We start from the raw sequence: 21,939 nt of genomic DNA, 5'->3' as shown, positions 1-21,939 counted from the left end.
AAAAATTGAATTTTTTATTTTATTTTAAGTGCATGTTTCTATTTTTTGTTTTTGCTTTTGTTTTATATGAATAAATCATAACCAAACTGCATTGTGTAATTGTCTATTATTTATTGTTATTTATTTAAAAGAAAAAAAAAAGAAAAACATGTTTGGTAATGGTTTCTGATTTGTTGTTTTATAAATTTTAAAGTAAAAAAAAATGGAATTTTTTTAATTAAATATTCATTATCTAAGGTTATACTTGTCCTTTTTAATTATGGATTTTATTATTCATGAATTATAAAATAATATTTTTTATTCATGTTTTTGAAAAAATAATGGAAAGATAGACTTGTTTTTGTTGTTTCCAAAATTTTTATATAATTTTCTAAATATTTCTTAAAAATGAGAAACAAAGAACGAGAACATTACGACCCTCGATTAATTAAGTTTTCATTTTCTAAAGATTTGTGACTAACCATGGTCGTTCTTATAGTTAGATAATAAAATATGTTCGATACTATTCTTCCAATTGTGTTAGATATTTTTAATTAGTTGGATTTGGACATGTTGTTACTAAGTTTGAGTGACTCTTATTTTGATTGGATTCGAGTATATTCATAATTTCGTGACATGATTTTGAGAGTTTTTTTTTTTTATAGAAATATGTATGATTTTATTAGTTGGTTCACGGGCATTTTAAATTTGTTATCCGAGGAGTTATTAATTGTACTACTTTTTCAGTTATAATGTACAAATTGATAAAATAAAAAATTTAAGGTTGAAATTGACTTACCAACCTCGCTGTGAAGTATTATTTTTTAAAAAACAAAAAGGCATTGGTATGGCTTTTTATACAATTATTATTAAGAAAAACTTCACAAAACGAACGATAGTTAAAAATATATATATCAATTGATTTTATTATCAATTACAATTTATTTTTCAAGAAAATTAATCAGTAGTACCAATCAACTTCTTATGGGGCATCATTTTGAATTTGAAATCTGAACTCTAAAAATTGAAATTTATCGAATTGAAACTTTGAAAGGATTAAGAACCATATTCCTAACAAGCTCCCCTAAAGAATCCCCATCTCCATCTCGTCTTTCGAATAAGGATATTTTCCAGAGATGGGTTAACAAAAAATTCCCCGCGAGAAATCCCGACCCATCCTAGAAAAGTGCCAAAAATCCAAGAAAGGAAAAGGGGAAAAAAAAAACTTAGGAATGAGATAAATAAGTGCTTGCATCAAATCCCCATTTAAGAGGGAATGTTCAATCCAGTTAATTTGACAATCTTAGACACTTGCTTCCATCTTTCATTCATAAATTAAATTTCAGTGGCAAAGCTAAAAAAACAGCATAAAACTTCTTTTTTCTTTTTACCTACACAGCCCAAATAACTGCAAGAAACCAAGGAAAATACAGAAGGATGCCATGCTAAAGATCCCACCCACCATCGTCATCATCATCACCATCACCGACACTGCATCTCAACCCATCGCATACTTCTGAGTCCAGCTCCGTGCACTCGCTTCGTACTTGGCTCGATCAGTCTTGTACATGTGTGCGATCTCCGGTACGAGAGGGTCGTCTGGGTTTGGATCGGTCAGCAATGAGCATATGGAGAGCAGGACCTGGTTCATCAACACCATTAGACATTAGTGTTTTTAGGTATTTGCCCGTCTATTTGACAAGATGAAAGGGAAATGAAATCATGTCAATCTCGTTCTTTTACTTTATCCCAAGCGGGATTGCGAGTAGCAGTTGTGCGGGTCTATAGTGAAATCTAAATCAATAAAGCTGATGAGGAATGCAAGTTCACAGATGGGAAACTGATCTTATTCCATGATAACGAAGTCACAGCAATGTAGATAGAATGAGGGCTTCTCTAAACATTGATGCCAGCTGAGGTACCCTACATATTAACAAGTGATGATGGCCACAACAACCACTTCTTCCTCAACACTTTTATAGGGTGGAAACACAAATTAATGACTGTTCTCGACTGCCCCGGAGAGCTGTCCTTTGGGTGGGGCAAACCGTTCGGGGATTGGTGGGGTGTTAGCACGCCATGAGAATAATGCAACAAGCAGGGCCCATCATCTCAATGATAAAAGGGGGGAAATGGGACTATTCTTAACTAAAAAAGAAATCATGAACTAGTGAGGAAAATGGGGTTCGAATACAGAACCTTCTACTATGATACCATATTAAACTACCACTCAACCCAAAAATTTATGTTAACTTAGCAGCAAGATCGTGATTCAGACAATTTCCAGAATGCTTATGTGATCAAACCACAGACACCCACCAAGAAAACAAAAGCAGAAATTGAACTATGCTGTTGATTAAAGGCCATGCTACCAAGGTCATGAATTTACCAGTGTTACTCGGGTATTCTAAGATTCTCCATCAACTATGGAACTTTCAAACCAGTACGCAATCCATGCTACGCCACACATAACTTTATTACAACAAAAGCACATGTATTGTATACCAAACATGACCAAAGTTATATTCATCATGTAGACATCACACAATGACAGGCCAGATTCAGGAACCAGAAGATAAACGAAAAAGTCGAACCAACCTTAGAAATTGTAAGCGCAGGGCTCCACTGTTCCTTAAGGATGTCAAGACAAATGCTTCCGTTGCTATTGATATTAGGGTGGAAGACTTTGGTCCTAAAAGCAACCTGAACAATACACAACCATCAAAACCTCGGTTCAGAGGTCGTATACTACTCCGACGAAAAGAAAAACGGTAAACACAGAATCATCTTGCACAGACGATAGATCATTTGAAAACAAAACATCATTTACCTTGGGGGGCTTGAAAGGGTAATCAGGAGGGAAATGAATATTGACAAGAAAAACACCTCCCGAATAAGGACTATCAGATGGCCCCATAATGGTCGCTTGCCAATGGAACATATCTTCAGCTACAGGACCTATCCTCAAAATCAAAATTCCAAAAACATCACCCTAATCATCATCACATCAAGACAGATCAGAAGGTCAACAACAAAATCAATCACAAAAACCCTAAATGAAATTGGAACAGAAATCGATTCATTCATTTCCCACAACGTATGCAAAAATTTAGATCACAAAATAAAGAGATCAAAGCTTAAGAACGCACCAGCGCTGCAAGATGTGGGCGGATCCTTCTGCAAATCCTTGAGTTCCTTCAAGATACGCTTCGAAGCCATGTTCTAGAGGCAAAAACGATCAAAAACGAGAAGATGCAAAAAACCCATCAAGCTAAGAACAGAGCAGACGATTGAGAAACAGATTCAACAGAGAACGGGAATAAAAAGGGGAAATCGGGGGGGGGGGGGGGGGGGGGGGGGGGGGGTGGGGAAGAGAAATACCTTGAGAAAATAAAAGGGTTTGTGATCGGCGAGATTGAGGAGATGAAGATCGGCGGGGAGGGGAAATAGAGTTGGAAAGCAGATCCAGGGCCGCCCCCAGAAACCAACCGCTACTTCTTGGTGGGTCTCTTTACCCTTTGATTTTTCTGCAATTTGAGAATGTGGAGACCCAAGAGCTCCGCCAATCGCCAACCCAAATCACAGCGGACTTAGAATATTTATAGCGATCCCAAAAATCCCCCTTTTTTTTATTTTCTTACCGCCTTCCAATCTTATCCATTCTTTTACTTGTGAGAATCGGTAGCTTCTCTAATTTTACATGCTCAAATAGCAATAATATTTTTTTGGTTCTTAAGGGTATAATCTTGTTAAAATTATGTCTGATCAGGGTTAGATTTTAGTACCACCCTATAAAAATCAAAATCGAATAGTGAAACTATTTGTTGGGGAGAGAAAATCACATTGTCATGTGGAGGACAAATAAAGTTCCATGTAGACTATGTCATGCTTAAAAGCCACTTCGAACAGGTCTCAGGCGCTATACTTAGTCACAATACGTTGTTGAGAAGTACTCCAGTAATGCAATCTTCGAATAGTCTAAGCCTAGGCACCCGATATGTTCGACCTTCAGACCGACACTTATAACTGTTTTGTCAGATAGCCTGTTGGAGCCCTAACCTATAAATAGAGAGTCTCACTTATGCATTAGGTATCAAATTTTATCTCGAACTCCCTATTAAGTCTGAGCTTATAATGACTTGAGCATCGGAATTTTTGCCTTTCTTGTGTAGGTCATTCCTTTATTGAACGTTCAAGCTATTCCATCTCTCATACCTTGACTAGGCTTGACCTTACCTAGTTTCCTGTATAAAAACTATTAATGAAGCAACAATCAGTAACATAAAGAAGTATACATAAACAGTAGTCTTAATCAATTTGAAAAATCATTATATGTATGTGAAATAAATGTTGTGGTTATTCGGAGTAAGGGAAACTCAATGGAATAGTTTCAAGACACTCTTCCTAAGTGCAAACACGAGCATGTATGCATCTTTTTTTTTCTCTTCTAGAGGTCGAATCTTCAATCTCCTATCCCTATATTTTTTGTACTAAAAAATACGTATTTTTGTTAAGTTTGAGTAAAAAAAATTAAATCTAAATTAAAAATTGCAAAACTTTGTTTGCTAATGAATTTGAAAACACATAAAATAAAATAATGTATTTTCGAAAAACATACTTTTATATTGAAATAACTAATTGAAATTTAATAAGCTTGAATTTAGCAAAAGTGTATCAATTTTCATTATTTTTCATAAAATTGCTCATTTTTATTTAAAATTGAATTTGTTATTTACTGGCTTATTATTGAATACAAAGTAAACGTAAATTAAGAACTTATCATTGAATTGCTTGTATCCAAATTTTTATATCCAATAGCCCATAAATGGTTCGAAATGCATAGCAACACTAATCAATTTTAGTTTGAACAGTTTGTAGAGAAATTCTTATCCCTCTACAAAACGAGCATAACTCAGTGATAATTAACATATATCTCAAAAACTCTCCTTTCTCTGTACTTTCAATTTCATCACATTACAATTTCAACTTGAAAAAGTGTTATAATTTTTCCTTTTTCCTTTTTTTTAATAATCATCGAAAAATTATTCCCATACTTTATGATAAATAGTTCAAACTGCATAGTAACAATATTTTTTTTTTTCAAGAATCGTTTAATTATAATTATGTAGCAAAAAGTAATTAACAAAGCCAAAAATACAAAGTGATGAAAATATGATCAAATTTTAATAACTAATGATTGAACTAAGAACATAATGGATACAACTTTGACATGGTTATTACAAGAGAGAAATACAGACCCAATCAAAACCTACAACAATGAGACCCTCCAAATATAAAGAATTACGTCACACACACACCAATAACTCACTGTGAGACAGCAGTTACAAGGTCGGAGTGTTCAAGCCATCGTCCCCGTCCCCGGCTCTGTTATCTTCTGATGATGGTCGAGTTCCCGAGTCAGATGGTCGGATTTCCTCGATCATCCTAACGACTTCCTCCATCGTTGGTCTCATATCGGGCATCCGAGACACGCAGGCCATTGCTATTTGGAGCATTTGTACCAGCTCTTCTTCAATGTTCTGGTACTTCATTAGCTCTACATCAAACACCTCAGATGTCCATTCTTCTCTTACAACAGACTGGACCCATCTCGGAAGGTCAACTACGTCGTCGCGGCCTGGCGATTGGGATGGTGCTTTCCCAGTCAACATCTCGAGCAAAACAACTCCAAAACTGTAAACATCGGACTTTTGAGTTGATTTTCGAGTCTCTATCACCTCCGGTGCTCGGTAACCTGTACTTCTAGAGGGAACAGCAGGGGAGTTCATCAGAGGAGTCAGCCCGAAATCCGCAATACATCCATTCAGTTCTTGTGTGAGAAGGATGTTGGAGGATTTTATGTTGCCATGGATGAACTTTCCCCCACTTGCTGAATGGATATGTGCAAGGCCTCTGGCACACCCCAGTGAAACCTTCACTCTTGTTTCCCAGTCCGGTGGCGCTCGTCCGCCTTCTCGGCTTCCTGCAGAATGCGACGGGAGCAGCGTTATTTTCTGGCTTTCATCCATAAAGAGCAAAAGATCCATAAAAGCAATAAATATGATGAGAGAGATTTAATAGAGCCATACCGCGCAGTAATGCCGAAAAGCTTCCAGCAGCGGCATAATCGTAAACCAAAAGCTTCTCATCCTTTGAATAGTAATAGGCGCGGAGAGGCACAACATGAGAATGCTGGCCCATCCTCCCTACAATCTCCATCTGTTGATCAAACTCCTTTTTTCCAGCTACTACTTCTTTCAATCTCTTTACTACCACTGTTGTTCCATCCTCCAAGATAGCCTTGTAAGTAGTCCCATAACTCCCCTTTCCGAGCACTTCGGCCGAGGCCCTTAACAAGTCCTCGAGGTCGAAATTATAAGAACAGCCTTCAAAGAAAACCAGCCTATTTTTCTCGGGTTCTTGTACCCCGCTCCCGAAATCCTCCTTCGGTTGCTCGCTCCTTTTACCCTTTCCTTTCACTGCAGCAGCACTACCTTCGCCATCTTTTTTCTTCATACAGCAGACAACAATCATTAACACCAGAAGGAAGAGAACTGCAGCACCACCTAATGCAATGGCAACGATCGCTCCAATATTTATCCTCTTTTTATTTGGCAGGATCGAAGAAGTGGGAGATGGAGACGGTAAGGGTGAACTGAGAGAGCAATTTTTCAGAGGAGAGCCACATAGCAGTAAGTTCCCTTCAAAGGAAGAAGGAGGAAATGATTGCAGTGAAGCAGGAACTGGACCGCTTAGATGGTTGTAGCTTAAGTTCAGTTGCTTAAGCTTTGGGTGACCTATATCGGGAATAGATCCAGTCAGGGAGTTGTTTTGAAGGTTAAGGCTAGTGAGATGTGTTAAATTCTGTACCGATGACGGAATGTTTCCCGTGAGAGAGTTGAAGGACAGATCAAGGAAGGTAAGGCCAGGAGACAGGGAAGAAGGAATTTTACCAGAAAAGTTATTGTGTTGAAGATATATAAACTTTAGGGATGGAAGGGATAGCACATCTGATGGAAGGTTTCCGTTAAGATTATTAGATCGAAGACTCAAAGTTCTGAGGGCATCTAGCTTTCCAAGTGTATCGGTGGGGATCGGACCATACAGTCCAACGGCAGGCAGCCTGAGAGCAAGCACGTTTGAGAGATCTGAAGTGCAGGTGATGCCAACCCAAGTAGTACAGACTGGGGTAGAAGGATCCCAGTTGATCTTTCGACCATGGGGAACTATCGAAATAAACTCGAGAAGAGCTTGCTTTTCTGAGTTTAGGTCAGCCACAATTCCGGGGAGAAAATATATGAGTAAGAGTAAAGGTGATGTTGCAAAAAGGGATTGTAGCCTCATGGAGGATTTCTAGTGGAGGCCTATGGTGGTTGCAGGAAATCCGGACGTAATCAACAAGTTCTCTTCCCTGCAGAGTAATAAACATTATCAGGAATTTCTGCTATCTATTACAAACTCAAAAATGATTGGAATCGACCAAACTCATCTCAATGCAAAGAAAGAAGCAATTAACACATCAGTGCAAAGAAATAAAAGTAGCCTTCTATCACAGGCATGGTTAGAAAATGCAGGAGTGATGTAGAATTAAGAAATATGGTATCAAAACAAAAATAAGAAGCTCGTCTAGAAACTAAACCAAAAGCCAAACCGACCTACGAGGACAGGAAGAGGGGGAAGGGGAGATTTGTTAGGATGTTAGTGGTAATTTTACACTTCCGAAACATAACACAGGGCTGCGTAATCATTTCAACTACTTTCATAAAAAATGAAGGAGATCTAACTACCCATTTCACATTAGGTGTAACGAGTATGCTCCTTGTTACACGAGTAGGATGGATTCACCAGTGGGAGAAGCTTGTCCGGAACTCGAGCCAGTCCTTCCGAATCTTGAGAAAGCCACATATTTGTCTCAATTACATGTCTTAAGCGCTAATAAAAATTCAGATTTCAATGAATATCTACAAGTCGTGTGGTGTGGATATGGGGATGGAGAAGAAGGAATGAAAAGACAAAAGCATAAGCCTTTTTTTTGCGAAAAGAAAAAGCATTAAAGTGAGCAGCAAAAGAAATGCTTATAGAAGCCCTTTTTCACTTTTTTAATTTTCCTTTTGCATTGCCCAAATGATTCTATGGTTACAGATAGATGTAAAATAATGCACGAGAACGAAGCGTATTCATCCAAAAAATTAAAACAACAATCCGGAAAGTTAGGACCTAAAATGCAAAACTTTGAGAGAAACAAAGGGGAGAAGATTTTGCTTGATTATGTTCTGTGAAGTTTTAAATGAGAGGGGAAAAAAAAGAAGCAAGAATTCTACTTTTTTGTCCAAAAGGAAAGTTCAGCTAACTTTTACTTTTTTCCAACTTTGATAATTGAATCAAAATCCAACAACCAAATGCAAAAGAGAAACACTTGATAATGGAGGCCCATATCAGACCTAAAGCCACAGCAAAATGGAGAAGAAGATGATGAATAATTAAACAGGGGAAGGGTCCAATCTTTTTGCCAACCCACAGAAAAGTCAGCCATGGAAGAAGAGCCAAAAAACCAGCACTCTCAAAGTAAAATTAAAGACGTGTAGAAAGAAATCAAATGTTGATGGTGTTCCCAGTAGAATTTTACAATAGCCAGTGAAGATTTGGTAAATCAAAGACTTCTTATTAATTCAAACTGCAAGTCGCTTACAGTGAAAGGGTGTCCTCTCAGTCAAAGAAATGGCCAAAAAGGCGGCATCAGTCTTATACACAGAGGACAGATTTAAAAACCCTTTTCAAACCCTAAAACCCAAACCAAATTCCCATTGAAAATTTCAGAGACATTGACAATGATTTTCCCAATTGACATTCACAGAAACCAAACAGCCAGAAGTAATCTCTCACTCCAAGCCACCATAGAAACCAGCTCTCCAAATACTCCAAAACCCATTTTCTAGATCTAAAAACCCAATTAGAAAACCCCACCAAAAATCAACCCACATTGCATAAAACTCAAGAATAAGAACAAGAAGAAGAAGAACAGGGCAATTTCAGCAGACCCAAGAGAGCGAGAGAAATCGAACCTAAAGAACCTTGAGCATTGAGCCAGAGCATTGCATAGCAGCCAATAATAAGAGCTGAAATGAGGAAGAAAAAGAAGAAAAAGAAGAATAAGAAGAAGAAGCAGCAGCAGCAAGTAAATGAAATGGTGGGCAGGGGGAGGAGAGAAAAATAGATAAAGAGATATAGAGAGAGAGAAGCAGAGAGAAACCCAACCTTTAACGGCATTTCTTGAAGAAGAAGACGCAATTGCATGAGAGAGAGAGAGAGAGAGAGAGAGAGAGAGAGAGAGAGAGAGAGAGATAATTAAAGCCAGTTACCAACTAAGAGAGCCATGGTGGTTGGGATTGGGGTTCCATTGTTAATACATTTGTTCTCTTTCTTCTTTAAATTCTCACTTTCTTTTAATTTTCTTCTTTCTTTCTTTGCTTTTTCCCCTTTTGGGGGTCTTCGGATTCTCCCCAGCAGAGGAATCAACCGTTTGAGCTCAGGCTTTGGCTTCACCGTGAAGCCAACGCCGCCACCGCCGTTTACTGTTCCGATTGCTCGGATCTCGATGCCACCGCCGCATTTTCCCCTCCCGAGTCGTCGCCGCCGCGAGTCACTCTTCTCCGCCGCGGAGTCAGTTCTTCAGATGGGAATCTCACCGCCACTTTTGGGATTTGCTCAGAACTCAAAAAAGAAAAAGAAAAATTAAATCTTTTTTCTGTCTTTTTTTTTACTCGTTGGAGCTGTAATAGCTGCATTTGATTTTGTGAGTCCACGTGGCGGCTTATCACTGGACCCTGATTTGCAGTGCGACTTCCTATGGAGTTTTGCACTATTTTTTACCAATATTATTAAAGTTTTGACAGATAGATAAATAGAGAAAAAAACGATCATTTTTGACAGATAGATAAATACAGAAAAAAACTGATTTTTCTTTTTCGTTTTTCAGAGAGGAAAAGAAAAAAGAAAACCATCAAATTCTTATCGTGGTCAACACAAAATATTTTTCATGTAAAAATTACTTCTTCCCTTCGAAATTGGTAATAACATGTTTTGTTGGATATTTACGAGTGTTTGAGCCGCTCTATAAACATCTCATCTAATATCGCGAGAAAAATGTAAGACTCTCTGTACAATATTTAATTGTCAATAAATTTGTATGGTTTTAATATGATATTTATGTGGTCATCACGTTGAATAGTTATTTTTTAAACTTCATTTGGTTAATTTGACGTGTAGGAGTGGAACTCACGACCTATTAGGTATTCTAATTCTGTCAAGTTAGATTAAAATTTGTTTTAGAGTTAAATTGTATTATCACAATTAAGTTACTTTTAGAATTATGGATTTACTAAGAGTGTTTTCTTTTTGCCAAAGGTCCACGAGTGATTTCAATATGCATAATAATATGAAGATTTAAAAAAAAAAACTGTTTTGAATTTTTCAAATTAGTTTTTCCAATTAGCAATACATTGATTTTATAAATTTTTATTTAATCTTAATTAACTAACCTGCCCAGTAAACCAACATTATCTTTTACGATATTTATCATTGAGTATAAAGCAGTATATATCGCCGACTTAATCACATCTCAACTTGTTAAAACATATGACAATTTTAATAGAACTTAATTGGTTAAGATACTCATTTCCGACTAAAAAGTTATGATTTCGAAACTCCATCTTAAATATGATGCACTAAAAAAGTCGAATATTCGAATTCTCACTCAAGGTAGATAAAATAACTTCATAACTTACTAGGATAGCAGGGAATTCAATGATAAGAAATTAATAACATGACAAAAATAGTAGAGAACTCCACATTATATATATATATATATATATATAATATATACACGCGTGTGCGTGTTCTTTCTCCCAATATGTAGGGTTGGTAACGGTAGAACAAGACTGAAAATTGAATATTTATAATAATTTTTACATTTATAGACTAAACGGGTAGAATGTTGAAATTACGTGGGCTAAATTTATAAGGTGACTTTTGGGTTAAAATACTATTTTGATCTCTATATCTTCAGTTTTTGTGCATTTTTGTTTATGTGCTTTTAAAATTTCCATTTTGATCTATATTTTTAATTTTTATCTATTTTTGTCCATTTACTTCCTGGAATGTTGGAACGTTTGTTATGGTTCCTGTACCTTTAAGAAGTGAATGTTTATCTCATTTAAATTTGTTTCAATCACATTTTCAACACGACACTATACTTGAAATATATCAATAGCTTTATATTAAGGAGTTTCAAATGTGTATAAAAAATGGTCAATTTTTAAAAGTACAGGATCTAAACAAACGTTTTGAAAATATAGGAATTAAAATAGACATTTTGAAAGTAGATAGACCGAAACAAACCAAAGCTGAAACTACAAATACCAAAATAATATTTTAACCTAACTTTTATTAAATCATATTTCAATTAGGTAGCATTGAATATTTATAAAATAATTGAAGGGTGGGTGGTTGAAAGCCTCTTTCAAAATCTATGGCACTTTGTTTGTTTAATTTCCTTTTGTTGGAAACTATATAATGTGAAAAATAGTTGGTGAAATTATTCTCATGAAAATTCAACAAGGTAATTAAAATTTTTAAAACCTTATTATTATGCTTTCTTATTTTTAATTGTTTTCTTACCATTTTTTAAATCTTGATGAAATTGAAATAAAAAAATGTATTAGAAAAGCGAGATTATAATTTTAAAAAATTAAAACCAAAAATTTAGTCCTATATTCCAAGAAAGAATAGGATCTCCTCTCACAATAGGTATGGTCAATATCTATTTTTGAAAAGAAGAAATATTCCTCATGTAAATAAAATATTAATTATCTCTTGAATGGAATATTTTATCCATATAAAATTAATATGGCTTTGTTTTTTTAAGAAATCAAAAGAATGGATTTATTAAAAAATATATATATAAATTTTCAAATTCCACTAGCATCTACTGTAATAATTCATTCAATAAAAATTTAATTTCCCAAGGAACAGTAATGTTGTAGTAGCATTTTAATTCCAACATTTAATTCATTAACTAAATTAGAAATATGAATGAAATTTGTTTTTTAATTTTAGCCATAAGTTTTATTGCCGTTTGGTTCAATTAAACTGTTGAGACCATTGTTCATGGATTTCATAATTTTAAAATTTTTTCGGTCTCAAATACTCGATTTCGACCGAATAAATAAAAAAAAATTAACGTGATGCCTTTTGAAAAATAAAAATAAACTAAGATAAAAGTAAAAAGAAAAGAAATTTAAATCGTAAACAAGATCATTAAATAAATTAAAATTTGCTATTTGGTCCTTATTAAAATGATAATTATTGTTGTCTAATAGGGCATTGGATGCCCTATGTTTTTAGTGGTGGTCCAAAATTATAGGTTGGTTCAAAAGCTTCATTAAATTAGATATTTTGTGCATCTTTTTTTTTTTATCACAAGAAAAAGAAGGAGAATATTTACTATATATCCAATGGTTGAATATTATATATTGTAATTTTTCTATACCATTTATTTATTTATTTTTTAATATGGTTGTTCGGAAGTGATTCTTTAAAATATTTTTCATGCTTTTATTTTCAAATTTGCTTTTAAGAGTTTTTTTTTTTTTTTTTAATGTTATACTTTGGGACCACTTGTTTTAAAATTTTAAATACATGACATAAACTCGATAATCGGTTGTTTGAAATTTTAAATGTTTGATATCTTTAGATAACCATGTTTATTTATTCATCGACGATGCTTGAAAATATTTAATGAAGACAAGTTCTTTCGTCTCAATATCTGAAGTCGAGTCGGGCTACATTTTACGTACTGGTCGACCTTTGTTAGGTACGAATCGAAGTTAAAGAATAACCGCAGGTGCACACATGATAGACATGCTCTCCAACACGATAGCTTGGTCCTAGGTTGTTGGAAGTCCAATCGAGAGCTTGCATCTATAAATAGAGAGTCCCACCTCTCATATAAGGTACTCAAAATACATTCTCTCTCGAATATAGATCGGCTTATGTACTGTCTAGAGCCTCAGAGTGCTAACTCTGTTTTGCAGGTCTTTCGTACTTCCATACATACAATCTGAACTTTGCGAGTCCGAATGTGATTGAGAATTCGAACCTCCAATCAATTGGTCAAGAATATATGTCTTAGCTACACTCAAGTTGATCGAGAGAGATGATTTTTTCATTCTTGGTCTTTTAAATCGCAAAGAGTTTTATTTGAGATACAAATAATTCTAAATAATTCATCAACATTGTTCAATAAGTTTAGAACATATTACATTTGTGTAATAATTTGATCAATTTTAGGAAATATATTATAATTGAAATGAGAGTTCACCAACCAAATTCAAACAAAAAGAGAAAAATGGTCAATAATGGTTGGGCCAAAAATGGTGATGCTAATAACAAAGACATCTCTGCTGTAATTTAATTTGTACATTTGTTTTATTTTGTTTTCTTCTTCAAAATGTGGAAGTGGTTGAACTGCACTATGTTTTTTTTTTTTTTTATAACAACAAATATGTTTTTATTAATGTTTGACTTGGAATTTTATATAATTAAATGGGCCATCATTTATACTCCTGTAAATTAAAATTTTAATATGTGAATTTTTTAGTCCAAAAGATCATTTGTTAGCATATATGTTTCTTGTTTCCTGTTTTTTCAATTAAGAAAATTAGAATTCATCACTTTTTTTTATTATTAAAAAAAGAAACGAAAGCATAATTTGGTAACTATCTATTCTTTCTTGTTCTATAATTTTTTAGATTAAAAAAACTTAAAAGGTTTATATGAAATTTAATTTGAATGTTGTATTTGTTCTTTTGATGTGTACTATGCATTTAAAAAATAAAAATGATAAAACAGTGACTTTATCTAAAAAATTAAAAAACAAATTAGGAATAGAACAAGAAACTTGATTATCGTTGTTTCCAAAATTTTTACTAGAGGTGTATCTGAAAAATGAGAAAGAGAAAAACAAAAACAGTTACTAGATGCTAATATTTTTCAAAAATTGAAAGCAAGAAATAAAAAGTATTACTAAATGAATCTTTAATCTCTGTATTTTGCAAAATAAATGCAAAATAGTTTCAACCTTATACTAATGTGGACGTGGGGATTCAAACTCTCAATCTTATGGTTGAATACATACACGTGCCTCCCGCTAAGCTATGCTCTAGTTGGCTACATCTGGTCGTACATGTTTTTGTTAAACTTTTAACTCTATAATATTATAATTAGATTAAATATTTTTTTAATCTTTAATATTTTTGTGTTTTTTCAATTTATAATCTTATATTTTAGCATTTTTTTAGTCATACCTTTACTATCGATGAATGTTTATAATTGGCCGATGACAAACTTACCTAACAGAGTAATTAATGAGTCAAACAAAAAAAAATAGAGGAGACAATTCCTCCCACCAAATTACTAAGAAATTGAAAAAAAAAAAATCAACTTTTATTTTCTTAGGTGACATCATCCATTCCTTATATTTTTACTAACTCACTAAGTATTGTGTTATGTAAGTTATCATTAACCAATTTTAACATTCATAACGGTGAGACCATATAATTGAAAAATGTTAAAATGTCAGGGGTTAAATTGGAAAAATTCAAATATTAAGAACTAAAACATATATTTAACCTTTAAAATATTTAATTTCGATAATAAAATAACATAGAAAAGACATTAAAAAAAAGTTTCCTAATTTTTTACCCACACAAAAGAAAGCAAAAGTTCAATCTACTTTTAGGGAACATTAAGCTCAAACAATGATATACATGATTCGACAAAACATCGATATATTTGAAAATCGAGAAAGGTAAACGATATAAATAAAAAACAAAAAAATCAGATTCCAAATATCTTTTATATTTATAAGATCTAAAAACTATTGCTATATTTATAAATATGGCAAATATTTTGGCTATGGTGGACAGATTCTTTACAATTTATTTTTTATTTTTATTCTAGAGACGAAGATGAATGAATTTTGGGTTGGGCCTCCATCTTTTTGGGCCCTACCAGTTGGGCCTCTTCTTGTAATATAACACGTGGGGTAGGTTCGGAAATTAACAGAAATTACCAGAAAATGAGGTGCTTTCAAGAAGAAAAAAGAGGGGTTAATTGTAAAAATAATGTAATTTTAAAAATAAATCACAAAAATAATGTAGAGTTAAAAATAATAACAAAGTAAATGTAATTTAAGTAAAAAAATTACAAAATTAAAGGATCCAAACTATTGACAAAAATATACTAGATGTTGGTCAAAATCAAAGTAATAAATTGGAGATAATGGATGCGATTTAAGTTCCAAGTCATATATGAGGTGGATATGCGATTTTCTTAAAATATTTTTAATATATTTATATCTATGTTGTTATTTATTTTACAAACAAATATTATTTATTTTATTATTATTTTAGCTATTTTGAATATATAATTAAAAGTATAGATCCATGCATACATCAACATCCAACAAATAAATATATTTTATAGAAAAAATATAAATAAAAATATATTAGTCTAATTTGTCGAAAAAACATCAACGATGTATAATGATAACGTACAAATTGAAAAGAAAATACTCCAAATTTCCGACAACAATAAGATCAAATAGACAACAAATCTATTTTAGGTTAGAAAACAAATCTATGGAAAAGCATCCCAACCAAATTAGATTTTACCACTATATTATTTATGTAATTTTTTAAAAATTATTTTATTAAAAAAAATCTTAAAACTAAAAATAAAATAAAATAAATAACAGTAGAAATGGTAGGGGATCGCATTTCCCTCAAAACCCACGTGGCTCCAGCGATTTTACTAACTTATTTTTGTTATTACTTTTAAAACTACATTATTTATGTTTTTTTTTTTCAAAAAACATTATCTAAGATTTTAATTTAAAAACAATAAAGTTTGTGTACGAAAATTAAATATTCAAGATTTTATATTATATTGTTATGAATTTTATAAGACAGAAAATTCTAATACTATTATTATCTTTGTTTTGAAAAAAAAATTGAAAACAAACAACAAGAAATTTCATCATATTGTTTTTGAAATTTCCTAAACAATTTTGAAAATATTCTCAAAAATTTAGCTCTCCTGTAAATAACATTTATTGCCCCATGATCTCCATCTACTAGATACTCAATTTTAATTTTACTACTTAAGTCATGGTCTCCATTTGTTAAAACCAAAAATAATGATAATAAAGCAAAAATAATGATAATGGTTATTTTTTAAAGTTCAAAAACATTTAAAAATTTTTAAAGACCAAAATAGAATAAACTAGAAAATTTTGAAACTCAGACGGATCAAATTAGAACTAAAACTTTTTAAAAAAAGAGAGAGAAAAAAAACAGGATAGTCCCTATTACAAATACAAGTTTACTGATGACAAAATGACAACTTTATCCCAAAAAAAAATTATTTGGGGTACAGAGATTACTTCAAAGTGCAGACAGCAGATCCAGCCTACAATTAAAAAGGAAACTAACAAAACTTTTTTTTTTTCCTTCAGAAAATCACATACAATTCTTCATATATATATATATATATTTTTTTTTTTTCTTCTCCCTTTTGAGGCTTCACTGCAATTGGGCAGATTCCATCATTTTCAAAACCAAAATGATGCCAAAAAATTAATAATGATAATTAAAAACAAAAATAAAAGTAGAATACAAACCCCATCATCATCTTTAGATGTTATAGGAGGCCAAAAGGCTCTGGCAGAGCTTCAAATCCATTATCCAAAATGGAACCCAAATCGGTTTTATCATCTGCGCTGTGCAGCCAATTGGTGTTTTTCAAGTCCTCTTTAAGCAATATTGCATCATAACGGGAGCTCTCATAGATGTCCAAATGGTTCAAGCTTGCAGAAAACCGTCCATTCTCTCCTCCACCTTCTGAGGATCTATGTAAATGGTTTCCTCTCTCCATAAAGCTGTTGCTGCTCGTTTGAAAGTCGGTATCGATGGCCTCGGAGTTATTTGAAGCAATGGACTGAGTTTTGGAAGTGGCCGATCGAATGCTGTGGGGAAATAGAGTATTGCCTGAACCTGAGCGCATGCTACCAGGGCCATTTCTTATATCCTGCACCACATGAGCAGATTTGAGCGTTAAAATACGTTGAACAACGAAAATAATAATTCGATGGCATCATAGAACTTGTGTTCCTCGTGCCCTGTGCATAATCAACAGCATAAGGATTAAGTTCGATCTTCAGAACAGAAGGTGAAGCATACCATATGTCTGATGGCCATGTCAAGTGATTTCTTTGAAATAGACCTTCCAAATCCATTGCTTTCCGCTGTAGTTGTAGAAGCCTTCACAGGTCTCCTTCCCCCCAAATCAGAGGAACTTGAAAGTCTCCTAGGTTCAGAAACATCGCTGAGGTGTCCATTGGTATTCACGCGACCTCTTCCAGGAGTGTCGGTTAGTCTTCCCCTTGAGACAGTAGGCGATGCCGACCTTCTAGGCATGGTAACAGTCGATGTAGGCTCTGGACTCCCCCTGACTGATGCAGCAGGAGTTGGGCGGGATCTACCAGCAGAAATTGGCCTGTCTGGCAATGTTGTTCTGAGGTTGGGAGGGGTATCAAGGGGAAAATCAGGAGGGACAATTGGCTGAGGTGAAGCCCGGACGCGAGGACTAGGGGAACTTGGTCGAGATGTTGATGTTGAGCTGCGTCCATTAATTGATAGAACACGCCCTGTAGGAGATGGAGCGCCTACAACAGAAGAGAGTGAAGGAGCGGAGTTTCGTCGAGTGGGTGTAGATGGACGGGAATTTGACCGGGCTGCAGGAGAACTCAAATTTGCAGGAACTTGGGGCCTAGAACTAGGAGTGGATGGCCTTGAACTTTGAATTTGCCTTGGTTTGTCAATGGAGGAGCTGGTGGGGGATGGACGAGCCCTTGAAGGAGTTGAGGACCTCGATGCTGTCGGGCGTGAAGATGGAGTAGAAGGTCTTGTAGTAGATGAATTACGTGTACTTGGGGAGGAAGGCCTTATGTAAGAGGAAACCGAAGCTGAGCTTGTGTTAAGAATTGATGAAGACCTGTTTGAGGAATAATTACTATACTGTGGAGTGGAGACAGAAGACCGAGACACAGAGCTGCTCCTAGCTGGCCTTGAAGAATTGTTGCTCTCTGAGTGTGAAACTGAAAGCTGAAACAGATATGGCAAGCAATAATAAACATCCTAGATCATACAACTGAAGAGGGATCATCGTTATCCCTGCTTAGAAAAGCGCTTTTGTATCATAACATTAACATGTACCAAGTAACTCTGAGTTTCTGTAATGTACCTCGAGCACACAAAATAGAAGAAAGCAAACTGAAGCGATGATAATGTATCACTATATATTATGCAACTGAAGAGAATCATAGGTAGTAAAGAAGGCAGAAGCCTACCCTTGAAGCTTTTGTTGTGGAAGACGACCTGACTAAGGTGCTACTTCTCGGTGCTGCTACAGTTGACTGAACTTCACTTTCCGAGGATGAAGGGAAAAGAGGAGTCCCAGGAGGCGTTAGAAGCCTGCAAAAAGAAAGGCACCAGAGAAGAATCATGTTTCAGAACACATTGTGCATCACACTCAAACAGCTAAGTGTTGTGCTTAGAAGTTTCAAACACGAGTCGGCATCTACCTCATTTTCTTTTTCAGAGAAGAAAAGAAGCCCATCACTTTTATCAGTTAAAAGAAGGATCAGAATAACTGGCATCTACTTTATATAACTCCTCATCAGCAAGCATCGGTGTTCATATTTTTGACAAGTCGTCATTGACATGTACTTACAACTTTCTAATCACAATATATGCTAGTGTCACTCTTAAAAGATACTTCAAATAATGCACGAAAGGGCCCGGCTGATGTATCACATAAATAGATCAAGTAAATATATATGGTCCTGGAAAATTAATTGATTTGCCCAAATCGGGGTAGAATTTAGAAATGCTGATATGTTTTTCAACTTCTCCGCCATCTCCTTAATCCTATACAACATTTTGATATAAATGAAATCTCAGCTGTTTCAAGGACTAGTTCGTTGATAAGCAGTAGTTCCAGAGCAAGAAAAAGTGTCGAAATCGTTGAAGCTTATACTAATTTGTACAATAGTTACCAGTCGTAGTCGTGTTTTCCTCCTTCAGTCGATGAGAGCAGATCGTCGATCCCATTCTTAGCCAATTTCACCGATCCAACCGAAAGCCTCCCCAGTTTCACCGACGCTGACATCCAAAAATCAGATCACAAAGTAAGAAATAACCAGAACAACATTAACAAAGTACACGATCTAATCTGAATGGCAAAAGGACACAACAGTTCAATCCGTCCATTCAGTTGACGAGAATCACGACTCGGCGTAAAACAATCAGATTCAGAACTACAACAGCCTCTTAATCAGGCCATTACATAAACAAACAGACGCAACATTACTCCGAGAGTACACACACGAGCAATCAGCAGCAGAGAATACGAAGTGATTACCATCAGAGGAGTCATCGGAGGCAGCAACGGAGAGACTGCGGCGATTCTTGGAGAAGAGATCGAGATTCTCATCGGAATCTCGGGAGATTGCAGTGAAGCTATGACCACGGCGGTGGTGGGAGAGAAGAGGAGCATTCCGGGGAGCGGAAAGAGGCTCCCTCCAGTTGCGGTTCATGTCGGCGGCGACGATTCAAGCTCCGATCAGCAAAACAAACATGAAACTGCTGAAGAAAACCGAATCCGTAGCTATGATTGAGGGAGGGATTAAGGAAAATCTAGGTAGAGAGAGAGAGAGGAGAGAGAGGAGTAAATGGAAATGGAGGAGAAACCAGTCACCGAACTAACTTTCTATGTCACAAGGAAAGAGAGAGAGAGAGAGAGAGAGAGAGAGAGAGTCAGCGTCAGATCCATTTGCTTTGGCCAACGGCGGTTCGGCCAAAGCTCGATGCGGATTTTTAACGGGTCGGGTTCGAACTCCATGAACTTTTTAATTTAAAATTGGTATTTGAACTATTTTTACTCGATCTATTTACTTTGGTCAATGACGGTTCGGGTAAAACTCGATCTTGATTTTCAAGTGAGCATCTGAAGTTAAATTTTTTAGTTGGAAATAGATACTTTTATCGATCCAACCAAACTATTTCGATTGATACTTGATTTATTTACTTTTGTCCAACGATAGTTCGATCAAGGTTCGATCTAGATTTTTAAATATTTGGAGTGAGAATTTGAACTTAATACATTTTAGTTGAAAATAGGTATTTTTACTGGTTGAACTATTTTAGGTTGGCACTCGATTTGATACAGTTATTAGTAGAGTGAAGTTTTGTATTTTACTAATAAATTTTAGGAGTGTCTAATAAATTCTTTAACTTTTGGTTATGTATCTCTAATAAATTTTTGAATTTTTAATTTGGTGTTTGATAGGTACTTGACTTATTCAAAGAGCTTATCAGACACAAAATTAAATTTAAGTTTAGTATTTAAGTGATTCTTTTATTTGTTTTGGTTTGAGTTGAGTTTAAGTGATTTAGAGTTTGAGCCGTTTGCCATTTGATTTTATGAGTAAGTTGGAGTTTTTTTAAGTTGAATTTGTTTGATGACTATTTTGTTTTTTATTTTCTATTTTAAATTAAATTTATAAACATTACTACTCGTGTGTTTTTGTTTTTTAAATTTGACTAAGAATTTAAATATATTTTTCAAAATAGGTGAAAAATGAAATAATCAAATTGTACCCTCATAGTAAATACTAAAAATGAAATAATTAAAAAAAGGATTAAAAACAAGTAATAGTTCAACACTTTCATCTTTTAGTTCAATGTGAGGTGAGTATTTGAAATCTGTGGCCCGAGGTTATTAATATCTTAAAGAATAATGTCTTAATAAATTGAACTATATTTCGAGTGAATAATTAGTTGAGGAATCAACCTGTTAAACAATTTAGTTATGCTCATGTTAGCAAAATTATTGGTATTTAATTGACTTCGACTATATTTTTGGAAAATTTTAATTTTTCATTAATTTTATAAATTGATTTTGATAAATGGTATTTAATGTCTTGTTTTTTCTAATAGGGGTGTTCTCCACCAATGTTTTGATTGGCTATTTATTTCAATTTTTATTATATTTTAAGATTTGATTTAATGAAATTAAAATTCTAATGTAAAAAATTAAATCACACAACTAAGCATATAAGACAAAAAATTAATAACTCGCCTAAATTTTCCCACAAGTTTTTAATCAATAAAATATCTATAAATAAATTTAAGTAGTATTTTCACACATGAACTTTTGTTTTTTTATCAAAATACTTTTAATTGTTTTACGAATAAATTAAAACTAAAAAAATATATTATTATCATTTTTCCCCTTCCACTTAAATAAATACAAGGACATTCAATAATTGTTTTTTATTAAAGAGGAAAAATCAGACACATTAAAATTACAGGTCGTTTGATATCCAAAAATTGTTCAGCAACAATCGGATAAGTGAGGAAGTCTAGAGGAATTCTTTTTGTTTCTTCTTTTATTTATTTTTGGCAAAAATCCATTGGACCATTTTTTTTTAAGATTGTAATATTTTCAAGAAAACTTTTGGCTCTAGAAACTATATAAATATATATTCATTTTGGGGATCGTTTTTGTTTTTCATCAATTCTTTAAGATATGGATAATGTGACTTGTAATATGTGTATTAATATGCTGATATGAGCATTATCAAAGTCAAATTGATTGGCTGAGACGGGCATTCGATGATCGGACATTAAGGTTCCGTTTGGTAACGTTCCTGTTTCTTGTTTCTATTTCTTCATTTTTAATAAAGAAAAGTGAATTTTTATGGTTTCAACATCTATGAACTCAAGTATGATACTACACTATTCTTATTTATGTTTTGGAGCAAATGAGAAATGAGAACAA

The 21,939-nt window shown here is 34.0% G+C and overlaps 3 protein-coding genes across 6 annotated transcripts; all 3 read right to left on the bottom strand.

The window, feature by feature from the left end:
* Positions 1 to 1,212: 1,212 nt before the first annotated feature.
* Positions 1,213 to 3,568, bottom strand: LOC111013862 (ubiquitin-conjugating enzyme E2 28). Its single transcript, XM_088119058.1, has 5 exons — positions 3,361 to 3,568; positions 3,129 to 3,201; positions 2,810 to 2,937; positions 2,578 to 2,682; positions 1,213 to 1,621 (listed from the first exon to the last, which is right to left on the bottom strand). Exons 2-5 carry the CDS (start codon positions 3,196 to 3,198, stop codon positions 1,478 to 1,480), a joined length of 447 nt encoding a protein of 148 aa, XP_087975184.1. The 5' UTR covers positions 3,199 to 3,201; positions 3,361 to 3,568; the 3' UTR covers positions 1,213 to 1,477.
* Positions 3,569 to 5,141: 1,573 nt separating this feature from the next.
* On the bottom strand, positions 5,142 to 9,712 carry LOC111013832 (Leucine-rich repeat protein kinase family protein). 4 transcript variants are annotated; one of them, XM_022288352.2, is made up of 4 exons: positions 9,235 to 9,712; positions 9,042 to 9,095; positions 6,069 to 7,390; positions 5,142 to 5,962 (listed from the first exon to the last, which is right to left on the bottom strand). In XM_022288352.2, exons 3-4 carry the CDS (start codon positions 7,321 to 7,323, stop codon positions 5,322 to 5,324), a joined length of 1,896 nt encoding a protein of 631 aa, XP_022144044.1. In that variant the 5' UTR covers positions 7,324 to 7,390; positions 9,042 to 9,095; positions 9,235 to 9,712; the 3' UTR covers positions 5,142 to 5,321. The 4 variants fall into 4 exon arrangements, with proteins under 4 accessions (XP_022144044.1, XP_087975180.1, XP_022144043.1 ...); XM_088119054.1 differs by having other exon boundaries at positions 9,339 to 9,712; XM_022288351.2 differs by lacking the exon at positions 9,235 to 9,712 and having other exon boundaries at positions 9,042 to 9,211.
* A 6,670-nt stretch (positions 9,713 to 16,382) lies between these two features.
* On the bottom strand, positions 16,383 to 19,942 carry LOC111013874 (serine/arginine repetitive matrix-like protein). The gene is made up of 5 exons (XM_022288407.2): positions 19,519 to 19,942; positions 19,154 to 19,259; positions 18,446 to 18,569; positions 17,277 to 18,200; positions 16,383 to 17,124 (listed from the first exon to the last, which is right to left on the bottom strand). The coding sequence occupies exons 1-5, from the start codon at positions 19,691 to 19,693 to the stop codon at positions 16,738 to 16,740; spliced, it is 1,716 nt and encodes a 571-aa protein (XP_022144099.1). The 5' UTR covers positions 19,694 to 19,942; the 3' UTR covers positions 16,383 to 16,737.
* Between the last annotated feature and the right edge of the window lie 1,997 nt (positions 19,943 to 21,939).

Source organism: Momordica charantia (assembly GCF_013281855.1).
Source record: "Momordica charantia cultivar OHB3-1 chromosome 1 unlocalized genomic scaffold, Mcharantia_2.0 BLBB01000001.1, whole genome shotgun sequence".
Taxonomy (NCBI): Eukaryota; Viridiplantae; Streptophyta; class Magnoliopsida; order Cucurbitales; family Cucurbitaceae; genus Momordica; species Momordica charantia.
This window is presented reverse-complemented; position numbering and strand designations above follow the sequence as displayed.

Excerpts from the sequence above, each read along its gene's own strand:
- LOC111013862 (XM_088119058.1), bottom strand. The coding sequence starts at position 3,198 with ATGGCTTCGAAGCGTATCTTGAAGGAACTCAAGGATTTGCAGAAGGAT. Across the intron at positions 2,683-2,809 it reads ACCCTTTCAAGCCCCCCAAG|GTTGCTTTTAGGACCAAAGT; the intron begins GTAAATGATGTT and ends TGTATTGTTCAG. Across the intron at positions 1,622-2,577 it reads CTGCGCTTACAATTTCTAAG|GTCCTGCTCTCCATATGCTC; the intron begins GTTGGTTCGACT and ends TTGATGAACCAG.
- LOC111013832 (XM_022288352.2), bottom strand. The coding sequence starts at position 7,323 with ATGAGGCTACAATCCCTTTTTGCAACATCACCTTTACTCTTACTCATA. Across the intron at positions 5,963-6,068 it reads CTTTTCGGCATTACTGCGCG|GAAGCCGAGAAGGCGGACGA; the intron begins GTATGGCTCTAT and ends CGCATTCTGCAG.
- LOC111013874 (XM_022288407.2), bottom strand. The coding sequence starts at position 19,693 with ATGAACCGCAACTGGAGGGAGCCTCTTTCCGCTCCCCGGAATGCTCCT. Across the intron at positions 18,570-19,153 it reads GGAAAACACGACTACGACTG|GCTTCTAACGCCTCCTGGGA; the intron begins GTAACTATTGTA and ends TTCTTTTTGCAG. Across the intron at positions 18,201-18,445 it reads CCACAACAAAAGCTTCAAGG|CTTTCAGTTTCACACTCAGA; the intron begins GTAGGCTTCTGC and ends TATCTGTTTCAG.